The 12,605-nt window shown below is 60.7% G+C and overlaps 2 protein-coding genes across 2 annotated transcripts in view; both read left to right on the top strand.

Moving 5' to 3' along the window:
- Positions 1–318: 318 nt before the first annotated feature.
- On the top strand, positions 319–6,022 carry LOC111733846. Its single transcript, XM_023525961.1, has 2 exons — positions 319–438; positions 3,339–6,022. Exon 2 carries the CDS (start codon positions 3,820–3,822, stop codon positions 4,771–4,773), a length of 954 nt encoding a protein of 317 aa, XP_023381729.1. The 5' UTR covers positions 319–438; positions 3,339–3,819; the 3' UTR covers positions 4,774–6,022.
- A 458-nt stretch (positions 6,023–6,480) lies between these two features.
- Positions 6,481–12,605, top strand: part of LOC105309028 (peroxidasin homolog) — a 42,426-nt gene continuing 36,301 nt past the window's right edge. The window contains exons 1-5 of the mRNA XM_023525960.1: positions 6,481–6,674; positions 6,958–7,090; positions 8,668–8,770; positions 11,951–12,044; positions 12,501–12,572. Of these exons, the coding sequence (XP_023381728.1) occupies positions 6,481–6,674; positions 6,958–7,090; positions 8,668–8,770; positions 11,951–12,044; positions 12,501–12,572 (596 nt within the window). The remainder of the gene's footprint in view (positions 6,675–6,957; positions 7,091–8,667; positions 8,771–11,950; positions 12,045–12,500; positions 12,573–12,605) is intronic.

Here is a 12,605-nt window from a genome sequence, read left to right as displayed (position 1 = left end):
ACCAGAGCAGGGCGGACCCGGGCGCTGAGCAGCACGGGGTCCCCGGCCCCATAGAGACCCAGGAGCACCCTGGGGCCCGCATTGCCCCCTCTCCCGGCCCCCTAGAGTGCATTCCCGTGCAGGCCCGTGTTTATTACTTGCTGAGAATTAAGTCAAGAGAAGCGGAAATCCCAGGTGTCTCTGGGTGAACGCAAGGCCAGCACGGAGCAGGGGCAGGGTGGGGGGCTTCGTCCGGTGGCGGGGGCTCAGGGTGACGCTTTCTCTCAGGGCTTTCCGGCAGCAGACTCCTCACTCAGACATGTCGTAGAAGGACGTAGGGGACAGGTGTGACAGTGTGTGCCACCAGGGGTACAAGGGCTGTGGTTTATCTGAAGCTCTTGCTAAATTTATGCTTTTCTTCCTCGTCACAGCTTCCTTTAAGGAAAGAGCGTAGATTAGGTGTCTTGCCAGCCTCTCGGTGGCTCAGACACGATGGTAAGTTACTCCGTCTTTGCCAAAGCAGAGTCCTGCTCACTTAGTTTTGGTGATTTTTAAAAAGCTTTGGCAAGCAGTAGGTAACGGTCGGAGTCACGTAGTGGCAGAGCTCACAGGCCCAGGTCCAGACCGAAGGACTTGGCTCTCGTCACCCTGCATCCCCGGCGGGCAGCGGGGCGGTCTGCTCTGGCTGCCGTGATGAACAGCCCAGAGCCTCGGAGTTGGCAGCGTGGGGCCCGGCCTCGCTCAGCAGAGCCTGCAGCCGGCATCTGGGACGGCCGGTCAGCGGTCGCTGGAGGCTGTGCTCTTAGCCGGCCAGCCCCCAGGGGTGGGGTGGCTGCCCGCTAGGGGCTGGTGTGCAGACAGGGGCTGAGCCCTCCTTCTGCATCTGGTCCGTGGCTGCCTTCTGATGGCAAAGGTGAAGTCGGGCAGGTGTGACAGCCAAAATGGTCACCATCTGGCCCTTCGAGACAGTGTTGGCTGAAACAGTGGCTTGGGGACCTGGGCCGTGCTCATCCTGCAGCCCTGCCACCCGCGTCCCTGCCCGCGGGGCTGTCTCGGAAGGGGACACAGAAGGTGCCGGGAGGTGACGACACCGCTGCTCACAGCGTGGTGGCTCTGGTCCCCTGTCCCAGCCTGGGCGCCGGGGCCTGGGGAGTGGCCAGGACGCGGAAGTGACGTTTGGGCAGCTGGGGGGTTGTGGCTCATGTGTGGGACCCCGAGGCACCTTCGCGGTCAGGTCCTCGGCGTGTGTGGCTCGTCCAGCCCAGGGCTTGCGAGCCGGCGGTGGTGCCGTCCCAGCGGCCAGTGTGCCCAGGCTTCCGGCAGCTTCCGCCGCCGCCCAGCCCGGCCCCCACTGTGCCCTGCGGCAGATACCGGGACGAGAACCGTGGGCCGGAAGCGCGCTCCCTCTCGTGACGGAGAATTTTTTGGCTTGGGGATTAAGGGGGTCTTCCCCCCCAGAAAGCCTCCCAGGGTGACCATCAGCCTCGTGATCGTCACCCACAGTCGCTTCTCCGAAGCCTTCTCTCCGGGGCGAGGGGCGGGTTGGGGTTCGTGGGTCCTGGGGAATTCAGGGAGTCACAGTGAGGCTGCGAGGGGCCAGAGGGCTACCGGGAGGAAGTCCGAGTTGGGGGCCTGGGGCGCTGTGTCCTGCTGGGTGTCGCCGGGCCCCTGCCGCCTGCCTGTCGGGCCCAGGGCCCCATCCTTCCTGCTTCCCCCCCCCGGATGCTGGAGCCCCGTGCAGACCGCCACCTCTGGGGGCCGTGCCGCCTCTGCCCTCAGCACCGGCTTTCGGCTCCCGTTCGGACGCAGACAGCCGAGGCCGTGCTGGCCCCGGGGATGGGGAGCCTGCCCTGAGCCCCTCGCTGCAGCGTCCCGTCATTTTAAACGTACTTTCAAAATACTTCCATGCAAGTCTTATGTGTTCACGGTAGGAAAATGTGAAAATACAGATAAACGAAACAAATACATTCTAATTAAAAGAAACTGTTAACGTGGTCGGATGTCCATACAGTTCTGTGCGCGTCTGTCACGTCTGTTGTCTATAAATCATCTAGCATTTATCACCTATTTATCTATTTACCATTTACCTATCTATCTTAAAAAATCGGGTCATGGTTGACACCTGGTGCTGTAGTGGGTGTCACATATCTTGGAGCCTGGTGACACATGTGGCCACATGTCTGCCATAATCAGAGGTCTGTGCCACCGTCGTTCACGGCCACTTGATACGTGTTTGTTTGAAACTGTAAATTTATTTAACCAGGTTCTTAGTGTGGGTCATTTCTTTATTTCCACTTTTCTGCTCCGGTGACCAGTACCTCCAAAAGGCCATCTCGTCTATTTTTGGAGGACTTTGGAGCACGTGTCTGTGATCCGCACCAGACTCCACAGGTGATGTCACGGAGACTGTCCTTGGGGGCACGTCCAGCCCCAGACTGAGACGTCTGTGCACAGAGCCTGACAGCCGAGTGTCCGGGGCGGCCGGGGCGTGGGCAGCCCGCGCTGGGTCCTGCTGTGTGCCCTCTGATGCACCGCGTGCAAGCCACGTCCCTCCGGAAGCCTCGGCTTCCCAGCAGGGGCGCTCCGGGCATCCCGAGGGACATATGTGCAGGTCTCCTCGCCCGCGGCCTGGCGGAGCGGAGGCTTTTAGCCGTGGAAGCTATTGTTTCATTATCGCCACCTGGATTTCCTGGCTCGTGCAGAGTCAAACGTGGGCTGTGCACGGAGACCCGAGGAGGAAGCGTGATCCCCGCTGGGCCCACGGGCTACGGGCGGAACATGTGACGGAGCGCGGGCTGCGGGCTCACAGGCCGTGACTGTTCCGTTGTTTCGTGCGCCCACTCCAACTGAAGCGGATGCGTGGGATGCAAACGGGAAAGTCCACCGAGAGCTCAGTGCTTCCCAGACGCGGTTTTCCCACCAGAGCAGGGTGGACCCAGGCGCTGAGCAGCACGGGGTCCCCGGCCCCATAGAGACCCAGGAGCGCCCTGGGGCCCGCATTGCCCCCTCTCCCGGCCCCCTAGAGTGCATTTCCGTGCAGGCCCGTGTTTATTACTTGCTGAGAATTAAGTCAAGAGAAGCGGAAATCCCAGGTGTCTCTGGGTGAACGGAAGGCCAGCACGGAGCAGGGGCAGGGTGGGGGGCTTCGTCCGGTGACGGGGGCTCAGGGTGACGCTTTCTCTCACGGCTTTCCGGCAGCAGACTCCTCACTCAGACATGTCGTAGAAGGACGTGGTAGGGGACAGGTGTGACAGTGTGTGCCACCAGGGGTACAAGGGCTGTGGTTTATCTGAAGCTCTTGCTAAATTTATGCTTTTCTTCCTCGTCACAGCTTCCTTTAAGGAAAGAGCGTAGATTAGCCTTGTCACTTCCTGGAGTAAAACAATATTTCTGAAAAAATATAACCAGCTGAGCAGCACTTTAACTTTTAAAAATAGCAATTAATGTGGATACAGTTAGTCATCGTTGTTGCTTTTTCAGATGTGTGGGATGTTTGTGTTGGCATGGCAACAAGAGGCTAGATGTTAGTTCTGAGCATCTGTTTTCTTGAGCATGTTTTTTGGTTGTATCATTTTCTTAGGTCAGCGCCTGTGTCACCCCATCTATCCACCCGTCCGCCCTTGGATTACGTAACTACCCACCTTTCCATCCACCCTTCCTTCCTTCCTTCCTTCCATTCATCCATCCATCTTTTCTTTTATCCGCTTACCCATCCATCTATCCATCCATCTTCTCACCCATCTGTCCGTCTGTCCATCCATCCATACGTTCATTCTTCCATCCATCCATGCATCCATCCTTCCATAACCACCCCCCATCCATCTCTCCATCTATTCACTCATGAGTCTGTGCACCCATCCGGCCATCCATCTTTTCACCCATAACCACCTACCTGGTCCACTCATTTACCTGCGCGTGCATCTGTCCATTTATCCATCCATCTACTCTCCCACCCACCTATGCATCGATCCACCCACCCATCCGTCCATGCATCTGCCCACCGGTCACCTCTCCCTCGCTTCCTCCCTCATCACTGGAGTCCTCGTCGTGTCAGTCACTGGTGCTGGATTCACAGATGTCAGGTGCTCAGCGTCCAGAGGCCCAGGATGCGAGGCTGACCAGTGGTGCGGGCCGTACTGTGCGAGCAGGGCTCTGTGCTGCCGCAGCCCGTGGCTGCTGCAGCGTGCCCTCCCCAGGGCTTGGGGGTGGGAGTGGACCAGCTGGAGGGCCAGAGAGCAGGAGGTGCTGGGGACCCCAGCCCCTTTCCTCCTGGGCTCCGAAGGCACTGGCCCAAGGCCCGCTTCCTGGTTTTCTTTGGTCTTAGTGAATCCTTCGCATCTTCTAAAGTTTCTGGAGTTTTGTGTCCCGCAGCCTCTTTATCTGGTTCCTGAAAGAATGGAACTGGACAGGAAACGGTCTGTCCCCAGGACCCTGCCCGCTGGCACCTGGATGCCAGAGGTGGGCCCGGTCACCACACAGTGGGTGCTGCGTCAGAGCCCCCACTTCGCCAGGCCAGGATCACAAGCCCACGAGAACCCCGGAGACGCACACAGACGGGGCGCTGGCATCACAGAGGGTCCGGCTGGAACTCGGGATGGCTGTGACTGCAGGCCGAGGGCCACGCGGAGCGCGCTCAGCTGCCTCGGCCGGGGTCTGCCCTGTTCTCCTTCAGGGCTCCCGTGTGTCCCCTCCCGCAGAGCCTTTCCTGCCAGCCCGGCCCAGACCTGTCCGTTGTCAGCCAGCGCCTTCGAGTCCGTGGTCTGTCTCTCACCTCTCGTCCTGCGACATTGCTGATTGGCGAAACACTCTCATCTGACACTAAGGATGTTTCTCGGGTTGCGTTTCTTATCTTTCTGGAAATGTGATTTCTGTGCGTAGGACGCCCCTGGGCCAGACGCGCTCGGAGCCACCGGGAGACAGTACCTGCTGGGGTCGCCGGCTGCTGGCTCCATCTGACAGGCCAGCCCCTTCCCGGAGGTGGCTAACCACAAGCCTGGCCTGAGGCCTTGAGGAAAACAAGCCAAAGCCAGTCACTTTTGCAAGACAGAAGTGGGTCACTTCTTGGGCTCCGTTCATGCTGAGGGTGACTCTGCCTGCCGGGTGGCTGTGTCCTGGACGTGTGCCCAGTGGGAGAACGGGCTGAGAGCTGCTCTGCCCCTTGGCGGGAGCAGCCTCTGTTAACCTGTCCAGTTCAAAGCGTAGAGTTTAGTGCCCCGAGTCAGCTACGTACCACCGTGCCTGGGGTCTGCGCTGGTTAATCTGATGCGTCAGCTTGGCTGGGCCACTGTGCCCAGATATTTAGTCAGGTATTCTAGAAGTTTCTGTGAAGGCATTTTTTGGATGAAGTTAACATTGAAATCAGTAGCCTTTGAGCGCAGCAGATCAGCCTCCTCAGGGTGGGTGGGCCTTGCCCAACTAGTCGAAAGGCTTAGGAGAGAGAGGCTGACCCCCACCTGGGGTGGCGGCCCCTTCCCTGGTCTCCGGCCTGCAGCGGGTGGGCATGCCGGCCCCCATGCTCCGGGAGGCCAGTCCCTGGGGGCTTCTCTGCACCTCGCTCTCCCCACTTCCTCTTGCCCTCTCTCCACTGCTGGTTCTGTTTCTCCAGGGCCCCTGACCCATGATGTGTCCTGGCTGATTGTCACGTGCCTCTGGCCCTCCGGGCCACAGCTGGTTGGATCTGGGCAGGTGCCTGACTAGGGATGGCCAGTCCATGTGCTGACCAGTTACTTAAGGGCAGGCTTCACCCAGCAGGTGGCTGGCTCTGTCTCTGGAGAGCTGGACCTGGATCAGAGCAAGGGAGGGAGTAGCTGGGGGTCCGGGCTGAAGCAGCAGGAGGGGCCAGAGGGGCCAAGAAAGCACAGCTCCAAGGAAGCGGACAGCGAAGGCAGCCCGAGCGTGGACACGTGGACGGAGGCTGGGGACTCGGGCAGTCAGGGTCTGCAGCTGCCTCTCCCTGTGCAGGGCCTCCCGATGCCCAAAATAGTCTGGAAAAATGCTTGATTACTTTGTCTTAAAGCATAAAAAGAAAAACGTCTTTCACTTATTACGTGAGACGACTCGGTAAGATTTTTAAAGCGCTAAGGAGAAAACCTCCACCACCCACAGCCCGCGACCCTGCGGCGCAGACACATTTCCGCGCTGCACATGCGCGTGCTCGCTCCGGTGCCGCGACGGGAGGTCGCACGCCCCCACCTGCCCCCCACCTGCCCCGCCGTCCCGCCCCAGCGCCTGTCTCTGCGTCTCCGCTGAAATCGCACGCGGCGAGGGGACCCGGTTAGCCGGCCCCGGGCCCGCTCAGCCCGCGCCGGTCACTTTCCATGGACATGGTCACCGCCGATGTGCGCTGGGCAGCTGCTTTCTAGGTGGCGGAAAGGGCCGGGCTGCCGAGGTCGGCGCGTGTCCCCACCCTGGGAGTGGCAGGTGAGCGGCCGCAGCGCACACGGCGCCGCCCGCGCCTTCCAGGATCCCCTCCTTGCGGGCCGCGCGTCTGCGTCAGGGCGCATGCGCAGGAGGCCCGGCTTCCGAGCGTGCGCGGCGGGCGGCGACTGCGGCCTGGCTCAGACCTGCCCCGATGGACCCCTCCCGTGGGACACGGCCACCCGGGGCCGCCCTTGTGGGTCAGAGGGCTCGCTCAGCACCCGCAGCCCCTTCCCGCGCCTTTCTCGCCGGTGTCCCCGTGGGCGTGAAGCTCGGGGGTGAGCACGAGGCCCCCGACCTCCCTGGGCTGGCCACAAATGACCCGAGCAGCACCGTGTGCAGGCCCTAACTGCAACCCAAGGGCCCTGGTCTCCGCGAGGTATCCACAGGTGGAAATGTGGTTCTTTAATTTAACTTGGACTTTGAAGGAGTTGATTTTTCTTTGCTGCGAGTGGGAGAGCCCCCTGCTGGCTTTGGGAGCCACAGGCAAAGCCAGAGTTTGGGCGTGGGGTGGGGACATCCTGGAGAGGGCCGAGGTCAGGCCTTCCCTGCTGTGAGCAGAGAGACCAGCAGCTTTGGGCCAGGGGACCCATCTGCAGGCAGCGCCGTGGACAGCCTGGTGGACAACCGTTTGTCACTGATGACTGCCAGCAGCAGGAGCGAGTGTGGCAGGGGCTGGGCGCCGCCTGTGCTCGTGTGTGTGTGCAAGGAAGGACCTGCAGAAGGCGTCTCTGGGCCTGGAAGGCGAGGGAAGCTCATTTCACAGAGGAGCATCTGGTTTTCATCCTCAGCTTTGGAAATACGTTAGTGGACGAACACGTGAGTAAACAAACAGTGTGAACCTTGACCGTCACGTTGTGCATCAAGCTGGTGATCTTGATTTTTTCACTGTAAATGAGATCGATTATTTTTAACTAAACATTTGTTTTTTAGTTTTTACAGTTTGAAAATCTCATCTGCATTTAGTAGGTATCTCTAAAGAATAAGAATAGCTTCAAAAAGTAATAACAAAATTGCATCTAAAAATTTAACGTGATATGGTCTCACCCTCCCGTCCTGCTGTGTGCGGGTACGTGTGGGACCTGTAAATGGCCAAGTCAGGATGCAGAGGCCATCCACACATGGCATTAAGTGGACGCATTACAAAGGTGTTTAAAATCTGCTGTTCTCTCCACGTTTCACTTCGTTTACTAAACAAAGAACAGGTCTGTTTCCTGCCGCGTTTCCCACGCTGTGATTTGGCGTTCTCTTCCGTGGGTGCCGTGCGTCTTTGTCCTTCTGTTCTAATGGCAGCCTCTTCGGTCTCCAGTGGCTGAGACAGCCCTCGGCAAGTGCCACTCTGGTTGTGCCCTGATGTGTTGGTCCGGGATTTCTTCTGCACGAGACTTTGTGCTGCTAGGAAGAACTTTTGCGCACCCACGGTTGGTGATTGGTTCCTAGGCTTTCACCCTGGGCGTAAATTAGGTCATTCTGGGGTCCTGAGTTGATTTCCAGGAGGAATTTACAAAGACCTCGGGCGGGGCGGGGCGGGGCGGGGCGGGACAGAACGGAGAAGTCCTTTTATTTGTGTGGGGAGCCTATTGTTCTCGGGGACTTGGTTGCTGGTCAGGAAAAGCCGCTGAGGCCAGCGGAATCAGATGGCCTGGGGCGGACAGTGTTTGAACCGTCCAGAGGCCCCTGACCCATGCTGGGGCCTTGGATCCGGGTGGACGGGACTGCTGCGGGATCCGCACAGCCAGACCTTCCTCGCCCGGAGCTGGTGCTACTGTGTTTTGGGATGAGGCTGCCCCAGCTGGCACCTTCTTCTGTCCCGTAGTCACCTCAGCTGGCGTGACAGACGAGGGGACCCTCACACAGCCGTGTGAGGGGAAATTTGGGACGGTTTTGTGTTTTACCTTAAAGTTGGAAACCGTTTTCCCATGGGTGCATGCACGTCAACCAAATCCTGAGCGTGCCAAGGAGAGACAGGTGTCAGGGACAGCCGCCGGATGAGGAGGGCGGAGGCCAGCTGGGGGACGAGGCCGGGCGTCCCCTCCCAGGTCGTCCCGTTAGGCCGGGTGATTTCACGCCAGCTGGCCCACTTGTGCGAACTGTCCCTGCGGGCGGCGGGAGGGGCACCGCGCTGCGCCGGGGCGGGGGGTCCCTACACGCACGGGGCCTGCGGCCGAGCCTCCTTCCTCGTGGGGCGTCGGTGCCGCTGGCTGTGTCTCCAGCCCGAGCCTGCGTGAGAGTTTCTGGCTTGGCTCATCGTGCTGCGCATCGTCTTCACAGTGCTCCGTGAAGCACGTGGCGGTGCCACCACCGTGTGCTGTGGACGAGTGCACTGAGACTCCCGAGCCCCGGGCCTTTGCCCAGGGTCACGTGGCCAGCAGAGGTCAGAGGTGAGCCTGGCCAGTCTGCCGTTGCTTCCGGGCAGCGTGCCACCTGCCTGCCACCAAACAGGAGGGGACAGCGGCACTGCCAAGAGTGGGCACGCGAAGGCCCCGCAGAGCTCCGATGCCTGGGGGCACAGCCTGGCTCGGTCCCAGCTCCACCTCGCTCTCCCGGGGGACCCTGTCCTGTTTCTTGTCTCCTCAGAGGCTCAGGTGACACTCAGCAAGGAGCCCCTCCCAGCTCTGGGGCTGACGAGAGGGCGGGAGCCTGCCTCGGGCTGTCTCGCTTTGTTCCCCTTCGTGTCCCTGCCCCGTGGGGGTCCCGGGTCTGTGCTCGGGCGCAGGCGTGCGGCCGCCCCGACGCCGCACCCCGAACGCTGCCGTGCTCACCGCTGCCTCCTCGCGTGTGATTTTCCGCTGGGCTCGCTGACACGGAAGGCGCATCCACCCGGTCCTGTGTCCCAGTGTCTACGTGCCCTGCTGCCCGTCATCCTGGCTCTTTGTTCCGTGTGCTGAGGGGGCGGCACTGCCCGTCCCTCGCTGGCGGAGAGGCTGCCGCAGGGGACAGGAGGGGACGGGGCCCCAGGGGAGTCCCCCGGTGGGGACCGAAAGCACCCCGGGAACACTCCCGGGGTGAGAGTTCCATTTCTGCATGTGTCAGTTCTAGAATCTCTGTCTTAAATTGGGTCTTTTGTCATTTGTACTTTTCTGCTAAGAGTCTCCCGTTCGCCCTGGGCTGGCTGGGCGGGCACCTGTGGGTCTTCCCCAGGCTGCGAGGAGAGCAGGGGCTTCATGTGACTGAAAACGAGCCATAAAAAGCAGCGTCCAAAGCAGTGGGATGTGACCCACACACAGAATTCTGAGCTTTCTAGTAGTTTCTCTAAAAAACTAGAAGTAAACAGGTTGATTTTAGGAGGACTTTCACTCCTGTTCGTCCTCAGCATTCGAGTTACTGATGACAGTTAAATTCCGTGTTTCGTACGAGGGCGCCGACCCTCGCTGAGCATCCTCTGCCAGCGCATCCGATTGGGGCCAGCGTGTGGGGGCTGCAGTGTCCGCGGCCCCGACTTCAGGCCTACGGTGGGTTTGGCATGGTGGGAGGCGGGTTCGCGGCCTTGCTGCCTTCTGCCTAGTGTGCGGGTCGATGGCTGGGGCCGAGCCCCTCACGCCCGTCTGTTTGTCTCTGGTTTTCGGGTGGTTCTGGCCGTCACCTCCCCCGTTGTTTGAGTTCTATGGGCGGGAGGCTGAGAGTGACCAGGCGCCCTCTTCACTCTGCACACAGGGCTGGGCTCTCCATTAGGTGACATCCGAGCCAGCTCTGCCGTGAGCTGGGCCGCAGCCTGGCCCTCCAGGGAGGGGGCCCTGTGTTGGCCCTGTGACGCCCGTGTTGCGTATCCGGGGTAAGAGCTGGCCCAGCTCATACCGAAGGCTCAGCTGTGTCGCCCCGAGTAATGGCCACGTCTCACCCTGGAGCTGGCCCCCCCAGCACTCCTGGGTGAGCCTGGCAGCGTCTGACTGTGATGTAAATTACGTTCCTGTCTGTTTCAAGGCAGGTGGGGTGTGGGGGCCGGGCGGGGGCCTTCCCGGGGGCAGGCAGTGGTAACTTCAGGAAGCACGCCAGGCTGGGCCCGGGGTCTGGCGCTCGGGTCAGACGGCGACCCCGGCTGCCTGGGGGTGGTGGGGAGCAGCCCTTCCCAAGCCCTGGACCCGGGCGAGGAGGCGAGAGGCCTGGCCCACCGCTGCCCCCCCACCCCGGGCTGAACCCCAGGAACGTGAACGCCCTTTGTCAGATCACAAACGAGGACTAGTTCCATCAGTCGCTTATGACGTCAGCCCAGCCTAGAGGGGCCAGTCCCAAGAGGGCCACGGACACCCCGCGCCACGACTCCGGGCAGTGGCCCCTGGTCGGTGCCCAGGGCCACGTAGTGGGGCGCGGACCCTTCTCAGCCCTGGAGGCCGGAAGCCGGGGTCACGGGGTGGGCGGGGCCTGGGCAGGGTCCTGCTGCGTGTGCCCGGCTTCCGGCGCCGTGCTGGCCTCCCTCAGCGCCTCTGCTTGGTGGAAGGGTGACTCCAGCCTTCATGGGGTCCCCAGGTGCCTGTCTCCCGATTTCCCCCCTTTGTACAGACACGAGGCTCACTGGGTCGGGCCCCCTGCTGGCTGACTTCTCATGTGAGCAGCTCCATAAAGCCAGCCTGAAAACGAGGCCTTGCTCAGAGCGTGAGATTTCGCGGGAGACACAGTCCCTCTGCCCCGTGGCCCCCTGTGGACTGTGGACTGAGTTGGAAGGGTTCGGGCCTGTGAGTGAGGAGTTTTCATTTTCCTAAGACTCTTTGGTAAGGAAGGTCGTCTCTGTTTTGTTTTCACTGTCTTTCATACGTGTTAGGATTGTAGATTGTCATCCGAGCTGGAGGAGGGCAAACGCAGACGCCTCTGTGTGCCTTTGTCTCTGGACCCGCCGTCCCCAGGGTCAGCCCCCCCTGACTCGCGCTGCCCACAGGTGGACCCCTCAGGCTTCCACGAGTCTCTCCTGCTGCTGGGCCGGCTGGCAGCTCAGTGTCTGTGTCCACTGTGTCACGGGCTTGGTTTGTTCTGGGCTGTTCAGGTCCTCCTTTTGCCCCCCAGAAAGTAAACACATGGTCTTCTTGTGCACGGTTCACTGACTTAGACGCCCTGGCTAGCAACAGCGGGTCGGGGGCCCGGCCTCGGCCTTCTGTTCCCCACTCGTGTGCTGAACGAGCTTTGTGGTTCTGAGATGGGGCCTGAACTCCCCAGAAAACGTCACAAGGGGTGGCCTGGTAAACAGCCGGCTCCCGAGGGCGCTGGCGTGAGCTCCAGCGTTGACACAGTTGCACGGCTGCCGTGTCTCTCTGTCCGCGTAGGTGCAAGTCCAGGCTGTGGTGCTCATCTACGACGCACCGACACCCGGTTGTCCTCTGGGTTGGAGGACGACGGGTGGGCGGGCAGTTCATGTGATTTTCGTCTCTTCGTAGTGACCGTTTAAACCTCTGTAAGGTGACATCGTCGACCTGTCGCCCAGGTAGATACCCACGCTGAGTAGCCTCAGTCAGAGGCGATTCACCAGGGGCGGGTCATGTGGTCTCGTTTCTTACGTGCCTCCTCACCGTCTGACACCAGATGTCTCCAAGCGACACAGCAGCGGTGGCCTCAGACGTCCCCTGAGTCTCTCTCCGGTCTCTCCACAGGGACCTCCGCTTTAACAGGATCAGGGAGATCCAGCCCGGAGCGTTCAGGAGGCTGAGGAACTTGAATACGCTGTAAGTCCACACGTCCTGTCGGGACTGGCAGGAGAAACACGGCCCCCGGTTCCGCACGCCGGCTCCTTCCTGTGACACTGGCCGCTCCCTGGCTGAAGCGCCCGCCTCGAGTGACGCATCTGGCCGGACCCCTGTGTTCCGTGTGCCTCCGTGAGGCCTTGCAGTTGGCCACAGTCCCGGCCGAAGTGGAAAACCTGAGCCATGGCCGGGTGACGGGGGCCGTGTGTTGTGCGCAGACACGGGCAGGGGCGGGGGCCGCGCACACTCACTTCTTGAGGAAACTTGGAACCCAGGGCTGATCCCTGTGCGTGCTGCTTCCTGTGTTCGTTTAGCAGACTGGCTCTCACGGTCTGCGTTTCATCTTTTCGTGGTGTTTTTTAAGGCTACAGAAATGTCTTCTCATACGCGCGCGGTTCGGAAATGTTGCCTTTTTAATTCTCGTTGGAACTTTCGCAGGCTTCTCAACAACAACCAGATCAAGAGCATCCCCGGCGGCTCTTTCGAAGACCTGGAGAATCTGAAATACCTGTAAGTGACGTCACGTCTCTGCCCCACACCTTC

This window comes from Pteropus vampyrus, unplaced genomic scaffold, assembly GCF_000151845.1.
Source record: "Pteropus vampyrus isolate Shadow unplaced genomic scaffold, Pvam_2.0 Scaffold658, whole genome shotgun sequence".
In the NCBI taxonomy this organism is placed as follows: Eukaryota; Metazoa; Chordata; class Mammalia; order Chiroptera; family Pteropodidae; genus Pteropus; species Pteropus vampyrus.
This window is presented reverse-complemented; position numbering and strand designations above follow the sequence as displayed.

What these genes read in the sequence shown, in the direction of transcription:
- LOC111733846 (XM_023525961.1), top strand. Translation starts at nt 3,820, where the DNA reads ATGAGTCTGTGCACCCATCCGGCCATCCATCTTTTCACCCATAACCAC.